Source organism: Salvelinus alpinus, chromosome 26 (assembly GCF_045679555.1).
Source record: "Salvelinus alpinus chromosome 26, SLU_Salpinus.1, whole genome shotgun sequence".
NCBI lineage: Eukaryota > Metazoa > Chordata > Actinopteri > Salmoniformes > Salmonidae > Salvelinus > Salvelinus alpinus.
The window spans coordinates 38,806,597-38,830,393 of NC_092111.1; the positions used below are offsets into that span (position 1 = coordinate 38,806,597).

The 23,797-nt window shown below is 45.9% G+C and overlaps 1 protein-coding gene across 1 annotated transcript in view; it reads left to right on the forward strand.

Annotated features, from left to right (window-relative positions):
- Positions 1-23,797, forward strand: part of LOC139555298 (gamma-aminobutyric acid type B receptor subunit 1-like) — a 324,185-nt gene that overhangs the window by 245,980 nt on the left and 54,408 nt on the right. The window contains exon 15 of the mRNA XM_071368991.1: positions 15,493-15,570. Coding sequence (XP_071225092.1) covers positions 15,493-15,570 — 78 coding nt within the window. The remainder of the gene's footprint in view (positions 1-15,492; positions 15,571-23,797) is intronic.

Genomic DNA, 23,797 nt, shown 5'->3' on the forward strand with positions numbered 1-23,797 from the left:
AGAGCCCGGATCTCAATCCCATTGAGCACGTCTGGGACCTGTTGGATCAGAGGGTGAGAGCTAGGACAATTCCCCCAGAAATGTCTGGGAACTTGGTGGAAGAGTGGGGTAACATCTCACAGCAAGAACTGTCAAATCTGGTGCAGTCTATGAGGAGGAGATGCACTGCATTACTTAATGCAGCTGGTGGCCACACCATATACTGACTGTTACTTTGATTTTGAACCCCCCCCTTTGTTCAGGGACACATTATTCCATTTCTGTTAGTCACATGACTGTGGAACTTTTTCAGTTTATGTCTCAGTTGTGGAATCTTGTTTTGTTCATACAAATATTTACACATGTTAAGATTGCTGAAATTACACGCAGTTGACAGTGAGAGGACGTTTCTTTTTTTGCTGAGTTTAGTTATTACCATTACCAAGATCCCCACGTTGTAACCTGAACATTGAATATATTCACTGATCATGTACTCTACCTTTGCAAATAAAGGTACAGTTCAGGTATGAACGTCTGTGAGACATTATAAAAAACGGAGGAGAAAGATGAGGTGTGAGAATCTGTCATATACAGAAAGGGAAAGATGAGGTGTGAGAGTCTGTCATATACAGAAAGGGAAATATGAGCAAGGAAGCAGCAGATTCATTAATTCCAGTTCTACTAAACTTCATTTTCTCTCAGTTCATCACAATTACAATGTAGTGTTACTAGCGGTGTCTCCTAACCAGCGTTGGGCCCCCAGTTGGCCCGATGGTTATCTTTAGAGTGGGTGAGTTAACGATGACGGGACTGGGAGTTGGCATCCTTTCTCACATCAAAACATACCTGCAGACGAGAGACAGATGGCGAGAGAGAGAGAGAGCGTGTTTAAGCCTGACACGGTCAGTCATCTTAATCACCAGGAGGTGAAATGCAAAACTGACCTTGTGTCACATCTGCTCCCGTTCCCCCTCTCTGGCGCTCGAGGTCGCCAGGCTGCTCTTAATTACGTACACCTGTCACCATCGTTGCGCGCACCAGCGCTTCATCGGACTCACCTGGACTCCATCACGTCATTGATTTTGCCTCCCCTATAATCTGTCACTTCCTCAGTTTCATTCCCGTGTCTGCATTGATGTTGGTTTGGTTTTTCTTTGTCCAGACGCTGTTCCCTGTTTAGTTTCATGTCTATTTATCATTAAATCCTCACGCTGTACTTGCTTCCTGTCTCCCAGCATCTGGAGTCATGGACCCGTTACATCTTGGATCATTAACTCTGGAACCACTATAGTACATCTCTGTCTGTATTTCAATGTAAAACATCTCTTTAATAATACTTCCTGTTGACCCGACCAAGTGACCTCTCAACTCTGATCATGCTGTGCCCTCTGTGTCAGCCAGTTCAGATGGAGGGGTTCACCCCGACACAGCTGATATAACCTCGAGGATTTAGGGAGTAGAGGGGAGAGAAGGATGAAGTGAAAGAGAGAGACTGTTATTGAGAAAATAAGGTAGTTAAACAGACAGTGTTCAACAGCAATCTGTGTGTGTGTGTGTCTCTCTCTCACTCTCTCTCTCTCTCTTTCTCTTTACCTATTTTCCACACTCAGCGGCTCCAGAGTACTTTATACTGAAAAAAAATACACAGACACACGAGGACAAACAATATAGCATAGTTATAGAAATAATGCTAACGTTCTAACCACTAGACTACCTGCTGGTTACTGGCCCAACACTCTAACCACTAGACTACCTGCTGGTTACTGGCCCAACACTCTAACCACTAGACTACCTGCTGGTTACTGGCCCAACACTCTAACCACTAGACTACCTGCTGGTTACTGGCCCAACACTCTAACCACTAGACTACCTGCTGGTTACTAGTCCAACACTCTAACCACTAGGCTACCTGCTGGTTACTGGCCCAACACTCTAACCACTAGACTACCTGCTGGTTACTGGCCCAACACTCTAACCACTAGACTACCTGCTGGTTACTGGCCCAACACTCTAACCACTAGACTACCTGCTGGTTACTGGCCCAACACTCTAACCACTAGACTACCTGCTGGTTACTAGTCCAACACTCTAACCACTAGGCTACCTGCTGGTTACTGGCCCAACACTCTAACCACTAGACTACCTGCTGGTTACTAGTCCAACGCTCTAACCACTAGGCTACCTGCTGGTTACTGACCTAACACTCTAACCACTAGACTACCTGCTGGTTACTGGCCTAACGTTCTAACCACTAGACTACCTGCTGGTTACTGGCCCAACACTCTAACCACTAGACTACCTGCTGGTTACTGGCCCAACACTCTAACCACTAGACTACCTGCTGGTTACTGGCCCAACACTCTAACCATTAGACTACCTGCTGGTTACTGGCCCAACACACTAACCACTAGACTACCTGCTGGTTACTGGTCCAACACTCTAACCACTAGACTACCTGCTGGTTACTGGTCCAACGCTCTAACCACTAGGCTACCTGCTGGTTACTGGTCTAACGCTCTAACCACTAGGCTACCTGCTGGTTACTGGCCCAACGCTCTAACCACTACGCTACCTGCTGGTTACTGGCCCAACACTCTAACCACTAGGCTACCTGCTGGTTACTGGCCCAACACTCTACCACTAGACTATTTGCTGGTTAATGGCCCAACACTCTAACCACTAGACTACCTGCTGGTTACTGGCCCAACACTCTAACCACTAGACTACCTGCTGGTTACTGGTCTAACGCTCTAACCACTAGACTACCTTCTGGTTACTGGCCCAACGCTCTAACCACTAGGCTACCTGCTGGTTACTGGCCCAATGCTCTAACCACTAGACTACCTGCTGGTTACTGGCCCAACACTCTAACCACTAGACTACCTGCTGGTTACTGGCCCAACACTCTAACCACTAGACTACCTGCTGGTTACTGGCCCAACACTCTAACCACTAGGCTACCTGCTGGTTACTGGCCCAACACTCTAACCACTAGACTACCTGCTGGTTACTGGCCCAACACTCTAACCACTAGGCTACCTGCTGGTTACTGGCCCAACGCTCTAACCACTACGCTACCTACTGGTTACTGGCCCAACACTCTAACCACTAGGCTACCTGCTGGTTACTGGCCCAACACTCTACCACTAGACTATTTGCTGGTTAATGGCCCAACACTCTAACCACTAGACTACCTGCTGGTTACTGGCCCAACACTCTAACCACTAGACTACCTGCTGGTTACTGGCCCAACACTCTAACCACTAGACTACCTGCTGGTTACTGGCCCAACACTCTAACCACTAGGCTACCTGCTGGTTACTGGCCCAACACTCTAACCACTAGACTACCTGCTGGTTACTGGCCCAACACTCTAACCACTAGGCTACCTGCTGGTTACTGGCCCAACGCTCTAACCACTACGCTACCTACTGGTTACTGGCCCAACACTCTAACCACTAGGCTACCTGCTGGTTACTGGCCCAACACTCTACCACTAGACTATTTGCTGGTTAATGGCCCAACACTCTAACCACTAGACTACCTGCTGGTTACTGGCCCAACACTCTAACCACTAGACTACCTGCTGGTTACTGGTCCAACGCTCTAACCACTAGGCTACCTGCTGGTTACTGGTCTAACGCTCTAACCACTAGACTACCTTCTGGTTACTGGCCCAATGCTCTAACCACTAGGCTACCTGCTGGTTACTGGCCCAATGCTCTAACCACTAGACTACCTGCTGGTTACTGGCCCAACACTCTAACCACTAGACTACCTGCTGGTTACTGGCCCAACACTCTAACCACTAGACTACCTGCTGGTTACTGGCCCAACACTCTAACCACTAGACTACCTGCTGGTTACTAGTCCAACACTCTAACCACTAGGCTACCTGCTGGTTACTGGCCCAACACTCTAACCACTAGACTACCTGCTGGTTACTGGCCCAACGCTCTAACCACTAGACTACCTGCTGGTTACTAGTCCAACGCTCTAACCACTAGGCTACCTGCTGGTTACTGGCCTAACGTTCTAACCACTAGACTACCTGCTGGTTACTGGCCCAACACTCTAACCATTAGACTACCTGCTGGTTACTGGCCCAACACTCTAACCACTAGACTACCTGCTGGTTACTGGCCCAACACTCTAACCATTAGACTACCTGCTGGTTACTGGCCCAACACACTAACCACTAGACTACCTGCTGGTTACTGGTCCAACACTCTAACCACTAGACTACCTGCTGGTTACTGGTCCAACGCTCTAACCACTAGGCTACCTGCTGGTTACTGGTCTAACGCTCTAACCACTAGGCTACCTGCTGGTTACTGGCCCAACGCTCTAACCACTACGCTACCTGCTGGTTACTGGCCCAACACTCTAACCACTAGGCTACCTGCTGGTTACTGGCCCAACACTCTACCACTAGACTATTTGCTGGTTAATGGCCCAACACTCTAACCACTAGACTACCTGCTGGTTACTGGCCCAACACTCTAACCACTAGACTACCTGCTGGTTACTGGTCCAACGCTCTAACCACTAGGCTACCTGCTGGTTACTGGTCTAACGCTCTAACCACTAGACTACCTTCTGGTTACTGGCCCAACGCTCTAACCACTAGGCTACCTGCTGGTTACTGGCCCAATGCTCTAACCACTAGACTACCTGCTGGTTACTGGCCCAACACTCTAACCACTAGACTACCTGCTGGTTACTGGCCCAACACTCTAACCACTAGACTACCTGCTGGTTACTGGCCCAACACTCTAACCACTAGGCTACCTGCTGGTTACTGGCCCAACACTCTAACCACTAGACTACCTGCTGGTTACTGGCCCAACACTCTAACCACTAGGCTACCTGCTGGTTACTGGCCCAACGCTCTAACCACTACGCTACCTGCTGGTTACTGGCCCAACACTCTAACCACTAGGCTACCTGCTGGTTACTGGCCCAACACTCTACCACTAGACTATTTGCTGGTTAATGGCCCAACACTCTAACCACTAGACTACCTGCTGGTTACTGGCCCAACACTCTAACCACTAGACTACCTGCTGGTTACTGGTCCAACGCTCTAACCACTAGGCTACCTGCTGGTTACTGGTCTAACGCTCTAACCACTAGACTACCTTCTGGTTACTGGCCCAACGCTCTAACCACTAGGCTACCTGCTGGTTACTGGCCCAATGCTCTAACCACTAGACTACCTGCTGGTTACTGGCCCAACACTCTAACCACTAGACTACCTGCTGGTTACTGGCCCAACACTCTAACCACTAGACTACCTGCTGGTTACTGGCCCAACACTCTAACCACTAGGCTACCTGCTGGTTACTGGCCCAACACTCTAACCACTAGACTACCTGCTGGTTACTGGCCCAACACTCTAACCACTAGGCTACCTGCTGGTTACTGGCCCAACACTCTAACCACTAGACTACCTGCTGGTTACTGGCCCAACACTATAACCACTAGGCTACCTGCTGGTTACTGGCCCAACACTCTAACCACTAGGCTACCTGCTGGTTACTGGCCCAACACTCTAACCACTAGACTACCTGCTGGTTACTGGCCCAACACTCTAACCACTAGACTACCTGCTGGTTACTGGTCCAACGCTCTAACCACTAGGCTACCTGCTGGTTACTGGTCTAACGCTCTAACCACTAGACTACCTTCTGGTTACTGGCCCAACGCTCTAACCACTAGGCTACCTGCTGGTTACTGGCCCAATGCTCTAACCACTAGACTACCTGCTGGTTACTGGCCCAACACTCTAACCACTAGACTACCTGCTGGTTACTGGCCCAACACTCTAACCACTAGACTACCTGCTGGTTACTGGCCCAACACTCTAACCACTAGGCTACCTGCTGGTTACTGGCCCAACACTCTAACCACTAGACTACCTGCTGGTTACTGGCCCAACACTATAACCACTAGGCTACCTGCTGGTTACTGGCCCAACACTCTAACCACTAGGCTACCTGCTGGTTACTCGCCCAACACTCTAACCACTAGACTACCTGCTGGTTACTGGCCCAACACTCTAACCACTAGACTACCTGCTGGTTACTGGCCCAACACTCTAACCACTAGACTACCTGCTGGTTACTGGCCCAACACTCTAACCACTAGGCTACCTGCTGGTTACTGGCCCAACACTCTAACCACTAGACTACCTGCTGGTTACTGGCCCAACACTCTAACCACTAGACTACCTTCTGGTTACTGGTGCAACGCTCTAACCACTAGGCTACCTGCTGGTTACTGGTCTAACGCTCTAACCACTAGGCTACCTGCTGGTTACTGGTCCAACGCTCTAACCACTAGGCTACCTGCTGGTTACTGGTCTAACGCTCTAACCACTAGACTACCTGCTGGTTACTGGCCCAACGCTCTAACCACTAGGCTACCTGCTGGTTACTGGCCCAACGCTCTAACCACTAGACTACCTGCTGGTTACTGGCCCAACACTCTAACCACTAGACTACCTGCTGGTTACTGGCAGAACTCTCTAACCACTAGACTACCTGCTGGTTACTGGCCTAACACTCTAACCACTAGACTACCTGCTGGTTACTGGCCCAACACTCTAACCACTAGACTACCTGCTGGTTACTGGCCCAACACTCTAACCACTAGGCTACCTGCTGGTTACTGGCCCAACACTCTAACAACTAGACTTCCTGCTGGTTACTGGCCCAACACTCTAACCACTACACTACCTGCTGGTTACTGGCCCAACACTCTAACCACTAGACTACCTGCTGGTTACTGGCCCAACACACTAACCACTAGACTACCTGCTGGTTACTGGCCCAACACTCTAACCACTAGGCTACCTGCTGGTTACTGGCCCAACACTCTAACCACTAGGCTACCTGCTGGTTACTGGCCCAACGTTCTAACCACTAGACTACCTGCTGGTTACTGGCCCAACGCTCTAACCACTAGGCTACCTTCTGGTTACTGGTCCAACGCACTAACCACTAGGCTACCTGCTGGTTACTAGTCCAACGCTCTAACCACTAGGCTACCTGCTGGTTACTAGTCCAACGCTCTAACCACTAGGCTACCTGCTGGTTACTGGCCCAACGCTCTAACCACAAGGCTACCTGCTGGTTACTGGCCCAACGCTCTAACCACTAGGCTACTTGCTGGTTACTGGCCCAACACTCTAACCACTAGGCTACCTGCTGGTTACTGGCCCAACGCTCTAACCACTAGGCTACCTGCTGGTAACTGGCCCAACGCTCTAACCACTAGGCTACCTGCTGGTTACTGGCCCAACACTCTAACCACTAGACTACCTGCTGGTTACTGGCCCAACGCTCTAACCACTAGGCTACCTGCTGGTTACTGACCTAACGCTCTAACCACTAGGCTACCTGCTGGTTACTAGTCCAACGCTCTAACCACTAGGCTACCTTCTGGTTACTGATCCAACGCTTTAACCACTAGGCTGCCTGCTGGTTACTAGTCCAACGCTCTAACCACTAGGCTACCTGCTGGTTACTAGTCCAACACTCTAACCACTAGGCTACCTGCTGGTTACTGACCTAATGCTCTAACCACTAGGCTACCTGCTGGTTACTGGTCCAACGCTCTAACCACTAGGCTACCTGCTGGTTACTGGCCCAACGCTCTAACCACTAGGCTACCTGCTGGTTACTGGTCCAACGCTCTAACCACTAGGCTACCTGCTGGTTACTGACCTAACGCTCTAACCACTAGACTACCTGCTGGTTACTGGTCCAACGCTCTAACCACTAGGCTACCTGCTGGTTACTGGTCCAACGCTCCCAACGCTCTAACCACTAGGCTACCTGCTGGTTACTGGTCCAACGCTCTAACCACTAGGCTACCTGCTGGTTACTGGTCTAACGCTCTAACCACTAGACTACCTGCTGGTTACTGACCTAACACTCTAACCACTAGACTACCTGCTGGTTACTTGCCCAACACTCTAACCACTAGGCTACCTGCTGGTTACTGACCTAACGCTCTAACCACTAGACTACCTGCTGGTTACTGGCCCAACGCTCTAACCACTAGGCTACCTGCTGGTTACTGGCCCAACGCTCTAACCACTAGGCTACCTGCTGGTTACTGGTCCAACACTCTAACCACTAGGCTACCTGCTGGTTACTAGTCCAACACTCTAACCACTAGGCTACCTGCTGGTTACTGACCTAACGCTCTAACCACTAGGCTACCTGCTGGTTACTGGTCCAACGCTCTAACCACTAGGCTACCTGCTGGTTACTAGTCCAACACTCTAACCACTAGGCTACCTGCTGGTTACTAGTCCAACACTCTAACAACTAGGCTACCTGCTGGTTACTGACCCAATGCTCTAACCACTAGGCTACCTGCTGGTTACTGGTCCAACACTCTAACCACTAGGCTACCTGCTGGTTACTAGTCCAACGCTCTAACCACTAGGCTACCTGCTGGTTACTAGTCCAACACTCTAACCACTAGGCTACCTGCTGGTTACTGGCCTAACGCTCTCACAACTAGACTACCTGCTGGTTACTGGCCTAACGCTCTAACCACTAGGCTACCTGCTGGTTACTGGCCCAACACTCTAACCACTAGTCTACCTGCTGGTTACTGACCTAACGCTCTAACCACTAGACTACCTGCTGGTTACTGGCCCAACACTCTAACCACTAGGCTACCTGCTGGTTATTGGCCCAACACTCTAATCACTAGACTACCTGCTGGTTACTGGCCCAACGCTCTAACCACTAGGCTACCTGCTGGTTACTGGCCCAACGCTCTAACCACTAGGCTACCTGCTGGTTACTGGTCTAACGCTCTAACCACTAGGCTACCTGCTGGTTACTGGTCCAACGCTCCCAACGCTCTAACCACTAGGCTACCTGCTGGTTACTGGTCCAACGCTCTAACCACTAGGCTACCTGCTGGTTACTGGTCTAACGCTCTAACCACTAGACTACCTGCTGGTTACTGACCTAACACTCTAACCACTAGACTACCTGCTGGTTACTGGCCCAACACTCTAACCACTAGGCTACCTGCTGGTTACTGACCTAACGCTCTAACCACTAGACTACCTGCTGGTTACTGGCCCAACGCTCTAACCACTAGGCTACCTGCTGGTTACTGGTCCAACGCTCTAACCACTAGGCTACCTGCTGGTTACTGGTCCAACACTCTAACCACTAGGCTACCTGCTGGTTACTAGTCCAACACTCTAACCACTAGGCTACCTGCTGGTTACTGACCTAACGCTCTAACCACTAGGCTACCTGCTGGTTACTGGTCCAACGCTCTAACCACTAGGCTACCTGCTGGTTACTGGCCCAACGCTCTAACCACTAGGCTACCTGCTGGTTACTGGTCCAACGCTCTAACAACTAGGCTACCTGCTGGTTACTGACCCAATGCTCTAACCACTAGGCTACCTGCTGGTTACTGGTCCAACACTCTAACCACTAGGCTACCTGCTGGTTACTAGTCCAACGCTCTAACCACTAGGCTACCTGCTGGTTACTAGTCCAACACTCTAACCACTAGGCTACCTGCTGGTTACTGGCCTAACGCTCTCACAACTAGACTACCTGCTGGTTACTGGCCTAACGCTCTAACCACTAGGCTACCTGCTGGTTACTGGCCCAACACTCTAACCACTAGGCTACCTGCTGGTTACTGACCTAACGCTCTAACCACTAGACTACCTGCTGGTTACTGGCCCAACACTCTAACCACTAGGCTACCTGCTGGTTATTGGCCCAACACTCTAATCACTAGACTACCTGCTGGTTACTGGCCCAACGCTCTAACCACTAGGCTACCTGCTGGTTACTGGCCCAACGCTCTAACCACTAGACTACCTGCTGGTTACTGGCCCAACGCTCTAACCACTAGACTACCTGCTGGTTACTAGTCCAACACTCTAATCACTAGGCTACCTGCTGGTTACTGACCTAACGCTCTAACCACTAGACTACCTGCTGGTTACTGATCTAACGCTCTAACCACTAGACTACCTGCTGGTTACTAGTCCAACGCTCTAACCACTAGGCTACCTGCCGGTTACTAGTCCAACGCTCTAACCACTAGGCTACCTGCTGGCTACTGACCTAACGCTCTAACCACTAGACTACCTGCTGGTTACTGGCCCAACGCTCTAACCACTAGACTACCTGCTGGTTACTGATCTAACGCTCTAACCACTAGGCTACCTGCTGGTTACTAGGCTACCTGCTGGTTACTAGGCTACCAAGGTCTCTAATTGTTCTACATTTGTTCAATATGGGTGACACTTAAAACAGCCTGTTTTGTTTCTGCGCTGACATCACCCTTACCTGAACAGCTCCCTCACCTGAGAAGTAGAAACCAAAGGGAGAAAAACGGTTAATTGAATAATTGCAGTTGACATAGCTAAGTACATGTAAATGGAAGAATACTCTTATTGCAATGTGGATGACTCATTAAAAGAGCCTTTGGTTGTGCATAGTGTAGTCTATGGAACAAGGTGTTGTCAGGGAACATCGCTCTCTTCGAAGACGTAGGAGGTGAAGATCTCCCGCACACGGATTGCCTCCCGTGCTGCGTGGTTGGCCCGCTTCCGTGTAACATCCTGCCGAGCAGCAGGCCTCCCTTCTGGCACACGGCGAAGAGCTGCAGGTCCCCCTCCTGGTCCTCGTGTCCATCCTCATGAAGTTATGCAGGACAAAGGTAGCCTTCATACACGCCTGAGTTCCCCCACTAGTCAGTTCCAGATGGCCCTGGTCACATCTTGCGACAATGCAAACAACCGTGCAGATCCCTATACGGTAACTGTAGGCAATCGTTTTGAAGGAATCTCCAGTGGTATCTGTAGGAAAATGGAAGATCATGTAATTATTAGACTTTTATATCACCAGGTCATTGTGGATTTACTAAAGTGTAATATCTCTTATAACAAATCATGATAACATTGAATAGATAAGATAGATACATGTGAATGTGTAGCATGTGACAATAACATGATCATATCAAGGATAGTGTCACAAAGGAATACATAAATACCACCTGAAGCGTGATGATGACGTGATCATCTGAATCAGCTGTGTGGTGCTAAATGTATCCTCTGAGCCCCCCAGGGACCAGGACTGACAACCACTGCTCTTCATTGGGACCTCGTCATCAGCAGAAAGACTTTCACAGCTCTGTGTATGCGAGAAAACACAGGAAACAAAACAAGAAACAGACTTCATTATACTCAAATTAGACAGCACTGAATATTATGTTACTATTTTCTCCGTCCTCACTTCTAGGGACTGGAACTACACAAAAGTAGCTGCCCTATCCAGAATAGCCTCACTTTGACAGCTGCTATCCTTTCACCCTCCTCTCTCACTTTGACAGCTGCTATCCTTTCACCCTCCTCTCTCACTTTGACAGCTGCTATCCTTTCACCCTCCTCTCTCACTTTGACAGCTGCTATCCTTTCACCCTCCTCTCTCACTTTGACAGCTGCTATCCTTTCACCCTCCTCTCTCACTTTGACAGCTGCTATCCTTTCACCCTCTTCTCTCACTTTGACAGCTGCTATCCTTTCACCATCCTCCCTCACTTTGACAGCTGCTATCCTTTCACCCTCCTCTCTCACTTTGACAGCTGCTATCCTTTCACCATCCTCCCTCACTTTGACAGCTGCTATCCTTTCACCCTCCTCTCTCACTTTGACAGCTGCTATCCTTTCACCCTCCTCTCTCACTTTGACAGCTGCTATCCTTTCACCCTCCTCTCTCACTTTGACAGCTGCTATCCTTTCACCCTCCTCCCTCACTTTGACAGCTGCTATCCTTTCACCATCCTCCCTCACTTTGACAGCTGCTATCCTTTCACCCTCCTCTCTCACTTTGACAGCTGCTATCCTTTCACCCTCCTCTCTCACTTTGACAGCTGCTATCCTTTCACCCTCCTCCCTCACTTTGACAGCTGCTATCCTTTCACCCTCCTCCCTCACTTTGACAGCTGCTATCCTTTCACCCTCCTCCCTCACTTTGACAGCTGCTATCCTTTCACCCTCCTCCCTCACTTTGACAGCTGCTATCCTTTCACCCTCCTCCCTCACTTTGACAGCTGCTATCCTTTCACCCTCATCCCTCACTTTGACAACTGCTATCATTTCACCCTCTTCTCTCACTTTGACAGCTGCTATCATTTCACCCTCCTCCATGGCAGTTAGCTAGCTACCTACAAATGCATTTGAAGTTTTTTTTTTTACAATGGTAAATACATCAAGATAGCTAACTAATATGAAGTTAGGTAGCTGGTGATATTTAATTCACTTAGCGAGCTAGCTATACAGTATGTTAAGTTGGCTAGATAGCTAGCTATACAGTATGTTAAGTTGGCTAGATAGCTAGCTATACAGTATGTTAAGTTGGCTAGATAGCTAGCTATACAGTATGTTAAGTTGGCTAGATAGCTAGCTATACAGTATGTTAAGTTGACTAGATAGCTAGCTATACAGTATGTTAAGTTGGCTAGAGAGCTACCTAGCTACGTTAGCAGCTCATTTGAGTTGGCCTGTACCATAGCTAGTTAGCGAATAATATATATATATATATTTTTTACATTTTCAAAATGTATGGCAGTTAGCTAGCTACCTACAAATGCATTTGAATTTTTTTTTTTTTACAATGATAAATACATCAAGATAGCTAACGAATATGAAGTTAGGTAGCTGGTGATATTTAATTCACTTAGCGAGCTAGCTATACAGTATGTTAAGTTGGCTAGATAGCTAGCTATACAGTATGTTAAGTTGGCTAGATAGCTAGCTATACAGTATGTTAAGTTGGCTAGATAGCTAGCTATACAGTATGTTAAGTTGGCTAGATAGCTAGCTATACAGTATGTTAAGTTGACTAGATAGCTAGCTATACAGTATGTTAAGTTGGCTAGAGAGCTACCTAGCTACGTTAGCAGCTCATTTGAGTTGGCCTGTACCATAGCTAGTTAGCGAATAATATATATATATATATTTTTTACATTTTCAAAATGTATTTACTTAGTTGAATATGTTTTCCCAGCCATGTGGCTGATTGGAAACAGGGCAGAAAAGTTTGTTTGTCACCAGATCAGTTTAGAGCATATTACTATTTACCCGTGAATAAATTAATGAAATGGAGAATGGATTAAACTATGTACCCATTTAAAAACCAGACCTTCATACATACTTGCTATGCTGAATTATTGATGCACAACCAAACTGCTGCTATATGCTGTCAGCACGCCCACAAGCCAGCCACTCTGGGTGTCCCGAAGCGCCACGCAGCAATTTACCACATGCTAGTGTACAACAGCCCATGACGGCTGGTAGGGGACGAGGCTGGATGAGTGCTAGTGTACAACAGCCCATGACGGCTGGTAGGGGACGAGGCTGGATGAGTGCTAGTGTACAACAGCCCATGACGGCTGGTAGGGGACGAGGCTGGATGAGTGCTAGTGTACAACAGCCCATGACGGCTGGTAGGGGACGAGGCTGGATGAGTGCTAGTGTACAACAGCCCATGACGGCTGGTAGGGGACGAGGCTGGATGAGTGCTAGTGTACAACAGCCCATGACGGCTGGTAGGGGACGAGGCTGGATGAGTGCTAGTGTACAACAGCCCATGACGGCTGGTAGGGGACGAGGCTGGATGAGTGCTAGTGTACAACAGCCCATGACGGCTGGTAGGGGACGAGGCTGGATGAGTGCTAGTGTACAACAGCCCATGACGGCTGGTAGGGGACGAGGCTGGATGAGTGCTAGTGTACAACAGCCCATGACGGCTGGTAGGGGACGAGGCTGGATGAGTGCTAGTGTACAACAGCCCATGACGGCTGGTAGGGGACGAGGCTGGATGAGTGCTAGTGTACAACAGCCCATGACGGCTGGTAGGGGACGAGGCTGGATGAGTGCTAGTGTACAACAGCCCATGACGGCTGGTAGGGGACGAGGCTGGATGAGTGCAGCTGCCACAGGTGATATGAGCGTGAAAGTGAAGGGGATATTATTAGACCTGCTCATACAAGAGACTAGTTAGTGGCTGTTGCTTCAATTCCGTTGGATTTTATAAAGAAAACTGACTTTTATGAGCATTTTATAATAATTTATATAAATCTTTAGATCGGTAGGGCTGGAAGAAGACGGTAGTATCATATGTAACGGTACCGTGATATTACAGTGGTACCGGTATACCGTGCAACGCAAGTGTGCACGTGTGTGTGTGTGTGTGACTGTGTGCCTGTGTGTGAGTGTGTGTGTGTGTGTGTGTGAGTGGAGTGGAGTAATTATTTCTAATGATCAGCTGATACCATATCTATTATGGAAAATGTATATATTATTACTCTACTGTAGACTGACAGGCTAACCTCTATGTGATACCATCTATATGATACCATCTCTGTGATACCATCTATGTGATACCATCTATGTGATACCATCTCTGTGATACCATCTATGTGATACCATCTATGTGATACCATCTATGTGATACCATCTATGTGATACCATCTATGTGATACCATCTCTGTGATACCATCTACGTGATTCCCTCTCTGTGATACCATCTCTGTGATACCATCTATGTGATACCATCTCTGTGATACCATCTCTGTGATACCATCTATGTGATACCATCTATGTGATACCATCTCTGTGATACCATCTATGTGATACCATCTATGTGATTCCCTCTCTGTGATACCATCTCTGTGATACCATCTATGTGATACCATCTCTGTGATACCATCTCTGTGATACCATCTATGTGATACCATCTCTGTGATACCCTCTCTGTGATACCATCTCTGTGATACCATCTATGTGATACCATCTCTGTGATACCATCTATGTGATACCATCTCTGTGATACCCTCTCTGTGATACCATCTATGTGATACCCTCTCTGTGATACCATCTCTGTGATACCCTCTATGTGATACCATCTCTGTGATACCATCTATGTGATACCATCTCTGTGATACCATCTATGTGATACCCTCTCTGTGATACCATCTATGTGATACCCTCTCTGTGAATCCATCTCTGTGATACCCTCTCTGTGACACCATCTATGTGACAGCATATCTAGTGGAATCACAGGGAATATTGATCTGCTATTATGGAACATGTATATATTATTACTCTACTTTAGACTGACAGGCTCTGGTACTGCAGAGTTCAGGTGAATCCTTCAATCAGAGTTTCAGGATGTGTATATTTATAGTATGGTGAACCTGTCTCTCTGTCTCCCTCTCCTCCCTTCTCTTTCCCTACCTCTCTCCCCCTTCTCTTTCCCTCCCTCTCTCTCCCCCTCCTCTTTCCCTCCTTCTCTCTCCCCCTTCTCTTTCCCTCCCTTTCTCTCCTCCCTTCTCTTTCCTTCCCTCTCTCTCCCCCTTCTTTTTCCCTCCCTCTCACTCCTCCCTTCTCTTTCCCTCCCTCTCTCCTCCCTTCTCTTTCTCTCCCTCTCTGTCCACCCTGCACAGGAGGCAGCTATAAGAAGATTGGATACTTCGACAGTACTAAAGGCAATCTATCCTGGTATGGGAATGACAAGTGGATAGGTGAGCCACATTCATATATATATATATATATATATATATATTATTATTATTATTTTTATTATATATACTTTTTTTATTGACATTTTTTTATTCCTTATTTTAGCAGGTGATTTGACTGATAATACATGTTAATTTACAGTAACGACCTGGGATAGTTACAAAACATAGTAAAAATACATAGTTAACATACAAAATACACTACATGACCAAAAGTATGTGGAAACCTGCTCTGTATGGACCTCACTTTGTGCACAGGGGCATTATCATGCTGAAACAGGAAAGGGCCTTCCCCAAACTCTTGCCACAAAGTTGGAAGCTTAGAATCATCTAGACTGTCATTGTATGATGTAGATTGTCCTTCACTGGAACTAAGAGGCCTGAACCATGAAAAACAGCCCCAGACCATTAGTCCTCCTCCACCAAACTTTACAGTTGGCACTATGCATTGGGGCAGGTAGCGTTTTCCTGGCATCCACCAAACCCAGATTTGTCCGTCGGACTACCAGATGGTGAAGCGTGATTCATCACACCAGAGAACGCGTTTCCACTGCTCCAGAGTCCAATGGCGGCGAGCTTTACACCACTCCAGCCAACGCTTGGCATTGCGCATGATGATCTTAGGCTTGTGTGCAGCTGCTCTGCCATGGAAACCCACTTCATGAAGCTCCTAACAAACAGTTATTGTTGCTGACGTTGCTTCCAGAGGCAGTTTGGAACTAGTTAGAGAGTGTTGCAACCGAGGACAGATGATTTTTATTCGCTTCAGCACTCGGCGGTCCCGTTCTGTGAGCTCGTGTGGCCTACCACTTCACAGCTGAGCCGTTGTTGCTCCTAGACGTTTCCACTTCACAATAACAGCCCTTACAGTTGACCGGGGCAGCTCTAACAGGGCAGGAATTTGACGACCTAACTTGCTGGAAAGGTGGCATCTTATGACGGTGCCACATTGAAAGTCACTGTGCTCTTCAGTAAGGCCATTCTACTGCCAATGTTTGTCTATGGAGATTGTATACACCTGTCAGCAACGGGTGTGGCTGAAATAGCCAAATCCACTAATTTCAAGGGGTGTCCACATACTGTACTTTTATAAAAGCAACAAAAAAACACAAACACAGTAAAATAAAAATAAATCATAAGAAACAAACAGATTCTTCCTTAAAAAAGGTCCTCACAGCCATCTGAATTGCCTCAGAGGCATCAATTCATGCAATTTCACTGACCTCTGTAGACCATTCCGCAAGCAAGGTGCACAATAGCTAATGGATTGATTTACCTAACTCTGTGGAGATGGAAGGGAGTTAGCCATCCCTGAGACCGTGTCCGATAGCTTGTATTTCTGAAGGTTAACAGAGACGTGAGGTACGGTGGTAGTTTATGCAGGAGGGCTTTTTTAAAACAAAAACATCTTCCTCATCCCCCCTTATTCTCCTGTTTATCACTGTCTGTTACACCCTCCCTCCCTCCCTCCCTCCCTCCCTCCCTCCCTCCCTCCCTCCCTCCCTCCCTCCCTCCCTCCCTCCCTCCCTCCCTCCCTCCCTCTCTCTTTGCCACTCTCTGTCACTCTCTCACTCTCTCTTTGTCACTCTATCTCTCTCCCTCTTACACACAAACATTCTCTCTCTACCTCCTTCCCTACCTTTATTGTCCATCTGCCTTTCTCATTTTCTTTCCCCTCCTCATTTTTCTCACTCCCTCCTTCCCTCCTTCTCTCATTCTCTCCTTCTCTCATTCTCTCCTTCTCTCATTCTCTCAATCTCTCCTTCTCTCCACTAGCAGGGTTGGCTAAGAATGTTCATCAATCAATCAGTCAGGTTTTATTTATCATGTTGTCGGTGAAAACAGCAATGCTCCGAAACGTATAGCTTTGCACAGTTTGCACACCTTGAAACACGCACACACGCACACACACACACACACACACACACACACACACACACACACACACACACACACACACACACACACACACACACACACACACACACACACACACACACACACACACACACACACACACACACTGAAACACACTCTGAAACACACACTTAAACTGATGGGGCTTCTATGTAAAATCCAGTACTTTATACTGAGCGTAGATTGAGTATGCCGATTGATAGGACCATGTGTTATATCTCACAAGAGAGATATTATTTCATTTCATTTACTAATTAAACATGATGACCGGTTCAGAGCGATGACAGGAAGAAAATGAATGGAAGATGCCGCGTGACAGTCTAAACAAAACAAAGGCGGAGGCAATCTCAGACGCAATTTAACTGGAGCCGAATCCATGACCTTGACTTTGAGGAACGGGGGGGAACGGGACGGTGCGGCTCTGTAGTCTAATCAGCGTGGCCGGGTAGCTAGCTTTGTGTTTACGTCCGTGTCAGAGCATGCGTCCCAAATGCAACCCTAACCCCTATGGGCTCTGGTCAAAAGTAGTGCACTACCTAGGCAATAGGATGCCACTTGGGATGTCAGAGAGAGTCAGTTCTGCCTCCGCGAACACTGAAAAAACATTTAACTAACAGTGCCTAATGGTTTGAGAAAAGTGGTTTTGTGTATTTACTGTGGAACCAAGGTTGCATAAACAGTGTTGTATTGGGAGACAGTGTTGTATTGGGAGACAGTGTTGTATTGGGAAACAGTGTTGTATTGGGAGACAGTGTTGTATTGGGAGACAGTGTTGTATTGGGAGACAGTGTTATATTGGGAGACAGTGTTGTATTGGGAGACAGTGTTATATTGGGAGACATTGTTGTATTGGGAGACAGTGTTGTATTGGGAAACAGCGTTGTATTGGGAGACAGTGTTGTATTGGGAAACAGTGTTGTATTGGGAAACAGTGTTGTATTGGGAGACAGTGTTGTATTGGGAAACAGTGTTGTATTGGGAGACAGTGTTGTATTGGTAGACAGTGTTGTATTGGTAGACAGTGTTGTATTGGAAGACAGTGTTGTATTGGGAGACAGTGTTGTATTGGGAGACAGTGATGTATTGGGAGACAGTGTTGTATTGGGAGACAGTGATGTATTGGGAGACAGTGATGTATTGGGAGACAGTGTTGTATTAGGAGACAGTGTTGTATTGGGAGACAGTGTTGTATTAGGAGACAGTGTTGTATTGGGAGACAGTGTTGTATTGGGAGACAGTGTTGTATTGGGAGACAGTGTTGTATTGGGAGACAGTGTTGTATTGGGAAATAGGACCATGTGTTATATATCAGTGTTATTGATTCAAATAATAAAATATAATGAAATGCCTCATTCAATAAACTAACATTAATGAAGCTTTTGTTCCTTTCAGCATTGTTTCGATGTGTGTTTACATTTTTAATTAATTGGTTATTTAAAGTGTTGTTGGACAGATTGGCGCCATGGTAACTGTGTAGAGCTATGACTTCCTGCTTGGATAGAAGGGTGTGAATGGTGATTCACTGATCGGCCATATGGCTCCTCTCTCAATTTCAATTGAATTCAAAGGGCTTTATTGGCATGGAAAACATATGTTGACATTGCCAAAGCAAGTGAAATAGATAATAAACAAAAATGAAATAAACAATAAAAATGAATGTGTAAACATTACACTCACAGAAGTTCCAAAATAATAAAAACATTTCAAATGTCATATTATGTCTATATACAGTGTTGTAACGATGTTCAAATAGTTAAAGTACAAAAGGGAAAATAAATAAACATAAATATGGGTTGTATTTACAATGGTGTTTGTTCTTCACTGGTTGCCTTTTTCTTGTGGCAACAGGTCACAAATCTTGCTGCTGTGATGGCACACTGTGGTATTTCACCCAGTAGATATGGGAGTTTATCAAAATTGGGTTTGTTTTCGAATTCTTTGTGGATCTGTGTAATCTGAGGGAAATATGTCTCTCTAATATGGTCATACATTTGACAGGAGGTTAGGAAGTGCAGCTCAGTTTCCACCTCATTTTGTGGGCAGTGTGCCGAGGTATGTATAGTTTTTTGTGTGCTCATAGGGCAACGGTGTCTAGATGGAATTTGTATTTGTTGTCCTGGCAACTGGACCTTTTTTGGAACACCATTATTTTGGTCTTACTGAGATTTACTGTCAGGGTTCAGGTCTGACAGAATCTGTGCAGAAGATCTAGGTGCTGCTGTAGGCCCTCCTAGGTTGGTGACAGAAGCACCAGATCATCATCAAACAGTAGACATTTGACTTCAGATTCTAGTAGGGTGAGGCCAGGTGCTGCAAACTGTTCTTGTGCCCTCACCAATTCATTGATATATATGTTGAAGAGGGTGGGGCTGCATCTCTGTCTCACCCTACTGCCCTGTGGAAAGAAATGTGCTTGTTTTTTGCCAATTTTAACCGCACACTTGTTGTTTGTGGACATGGATTTCATAATGTCAGATTTTTTCCCCCAACACCACTTTCCATCAATTTGTATAGCAGAGCAAATTGAGTAAAACGCTTTTTTGAAATCAACAAAGCATAAAAAGACTTTGCCTTTGTTTTGGTTTGTTTGTTTGTCAATTAGGGTGTGCAGGGTGAATACGTGGTCTGTTGAATGGTAATTTGGTTAAAAAGCCAATTTGACATGCAGAGGATTTTCCCAAGGTTGCTGTTGACGTATATCCCACGGTAGTTATTGAGGTTAGATTTGTCTATACTTTTGTGGACTGGGGGGATCGGTCCTTGGTTCCAAATATTAGGGAAGATTCCAGAGCTGAGGATAATGTTAAAGAGTTTAAGTATAGCCAATTGGAATGTGTGGTCTGTATATTTGATCATTTCATTTAGGATACCATCAACACTACAGGCCTTTCTGGGTTGGAGGGTTTGTATTTTATCCTGTAGTTCATTCAATATAATTGGAGAATCCAGTGGGTTCTGGTTGTCTTTAATAATTGATTCTAAGATTTTTATTTGGTCATGTTTTTGTTATAGGGCCAAGAAGATAGGAGAAGTGGTTCATCTCTACATCTCCTTTGATAACTCTTTGTGTTGTTGTTTGTTTAGTGTTTAACCCAGAACCCGTTTTGGATAGATAACTCTTTGTGTTGTTGTTTGTTTAGTGTTTAACCCAGAAGTGGTTAGATAATATGGATTCTTCAATTACATTGAGCTGATTTCTAACGTGCTGTACCTTCTTTTTCCCTAGTTTCTCTCTCTGTGTCTCTCTCTCTGTGTCTCTCTCTCTGTCTCTCTCTCTGTCTCTCTCTCTCTCTCTCTCTCTCTCTCTCTCTCTCTCTCTCTCTCTCTCTCTCTCTCTCTCTCTCTCTCTCTCTCTCTCTCTATCTCTCTCTCTCTTTCTCTTCCTCTCTTCTCTGTCTCTCGGTCTGTCTCTCTCGCTCTCTCTCTCTCGTTCTCTCGCTCTCTCTCTCGTCTGTCTGTCTGTCTGTCTGTCTGTCTGTCTGTCTGTCTGTCTGTCTGTCTGTCTGTCTGTCTGTCTGTCTGTCTGTCTGTCTGTCTGTCTGTCTGTCTGTCTGTGTCTCTCTCTCGCTCTCTCTCTACGTAGAATGTAGAATCTTAGAAAAAAGGTGCTATCTAGAACCTAATCGGGTTCTTCGACTGTCCCCTTTGAAGAACCCCTTGTGGTTCCAGGTAGATCCTATTTGAGTTCTATGTAGAACCCTTTACACAGAGGATCCTAAACAAAATAACATCTCTCTCTCTTTCTCTCTCTCTCTCTCTCTCTCTCTCTCTCTCTCTCTCTCTCTCTCTCTCTCTCTCTCTCTCTCTCTCTCTCTCTCTCTCTCTCTCTCTCTCTCGGCCTCTATTTGTCTTTCTGTCGGCCTCTATTTGTCTGTCTATCTCTGTCTCCTCTCTCAATTCAATTCAATTTGCTTTATTGGCATGACGTATCAATGTACATATTGCCAAAGCTTATTTACGATATTTACAATATGAAAAAAATGAGAATCAAAATTGTCAACGGGACAACAGTAACAACAATAACCAAGGGTCAAAATAACCATACATTGAACAATAACAATAAGCATACAGTAGAGTACATGTGCAGGTTGATTGGTCTGTCAGACACTGTCCCTCATTTTATGGCAGGCAGCAATGTAGTGCGCTGCCAACTCACAGCTCTCTGCATCCTCCCCCAACAGGACGGGTAGCCTACTCTAATCAGAGAGGTCATTGAAACCTTGAATAAGGCTTGTAAACTCAGCCTCAGGACCAGCTGGATGGGGGGACTCTTTTCTTTGCTCAGCTCTTGGCATTGCATGGCTTGGTAGTGATATGAGAGGGGGTTACTGTATTTTAGATGTTTCCAAAACTGAATTGCTCTTTTTGGAGTTTTTATTATTAGTGGATATTGGCCTAATTCTGCCCTGCATGCATTGTTTGTAGTTTTCCTCTGGACATGTAGGATAATCTTACAGAACTCTGCATGCAGGTTTTCAATGGAGTGTTTGTCCCATTTGATGAAATCTTGTTTTGCAAGTGTACCCCAAACCTCGCTGCCATAAAGTGCAATTGGTTCAATAACATATTCAATTCATTTTAGACAAATTTTATAGGTATTTCAATTTGAATTTGTTTTTAAATGGCGTAGAATGCCCTGCATGCTTTCTCTCTCAGTTCATTCACTGCCTCATTAAGGTGTCCAGTTGAGCTTATTTTTAAACCTAAGTAATTGTAGTGTGTGCAGTACTCTATATATTTTGTACCAATTGAGAACTTTGGTCTAATTCTCTGAGATCTGGATCTTTTCTGGAAAATCATTATTTTAGTATTTTTGGGGTTTACTGCCAGGGCCCAGGTCTGGCAGTACTGCTCTAGCAGGTCCAGGCTCTGCTGTAGGCCATGTGCTGTGGGTGACAGCAGGCATAGGTCATCTGCGAAGAGTAGACATTTAACTTCTGAATTGGGGAGACTAACACCAGGGGCTGAGGATTTTTCTAGAATAGTGGCCAATTCGTTGATGTTAATATTGAAGAGTGCAGGGCTCAGATTGCAACCCTGACGAAGGCCCCGCCCCTGGTTAAAGAATTATGTTATTTTCTTGCCAATTTTAATGCTGCACGTATTGCCAGTATACATTGATTTCATTATGTCATATGTTTTACAACCAACACCACTTTCAATAACTTTGTAGAACAAATATAATCAAATGCTTTTTGGAAGTCGATAAAGCAAGCGTATATTTTGGTATTATTTTGGTGGACATGCTTATCTATCAGGGTGTGTAGGGTGTAAATATGATCAGTTGTGCGATGTTTTGGTATAAATCCAATTTGGCTTTTACTCAAGACATTGTGCTTATTAAGGAAGTTTAGAACTCTTACATTTATAATACTACAGAAAACCTTCCCCAGGTTACTGTTCACACAAATGCCTCTGTAATTGTTCGGGTCAAATTTGTCTCCGTTCTTAAAGATTGGGGTTATGAGTCCTTGATTCCAGATGTCAGGGAAATAACCTACACTCAGGATCAAATTAAACAGTTTTAATAGAGCCAATTTAAATGTTGCACTAGTGAGTTTGAGCATCTCATTTAGGATGCCATCAGGTCCGCATGCTTTTTTAAATTTGAGGTTCTGAAGTTTCTTATAGAGCTCCTGGTCAGTAATTGGGGAGTCCAGTGGATTTTGATTGTCCTTTACAGCTTTTTCTAATCCATTCAACTTCTCATGAATATGGCGTTGTTCTGCGTTTGTGTCAATTTGAACGGTGTTGTAGAGGATTTTAAAATGGGTTGTACATATGTCACCATTTTGTATCGCTAATTCCTCTTGTTTCGTTTTTAATTTTTTTTCTCCAATTTTGCCAGAAGTTGTTTGTGTTTATGGACTCCTCAATTAGTGTCAGCTGCTTGCTGTTGTACTGTGCTTTTTTGGTTCGTGTACGTTTCTAGAGTTTTAAAGTCTCACAGTAATGAAGGCGTAATTCACCATTATTTGGGTCTCTGTGCTTTTGGTTTGACAGTGTTCTAAATTTTTTCCTTATAATTTTACAATCTGCATCAAACCAGTTGTCTTCTGTGATCTTTTTTGTTTTCTTTTTTATCAATTTCAGTTGTGCTTCTTTTGCCGTTTGCCTGAATATATAGTTGATGTTTTTTACTTCTAGATTGATGCCTTCTTTACTGTGAGTGAATGTGGTATCCAGAAAGTTAGAAAGTTATCTAAGAGTGTTTGGATATTTTGGTTCCAGGTTGCTTTCTGGTATTCTTTTGTGCTGTTTTGGGCCCATCTGTATGAATGTCTGATGTTGTACAGCTTACTGGGCTGTGAAT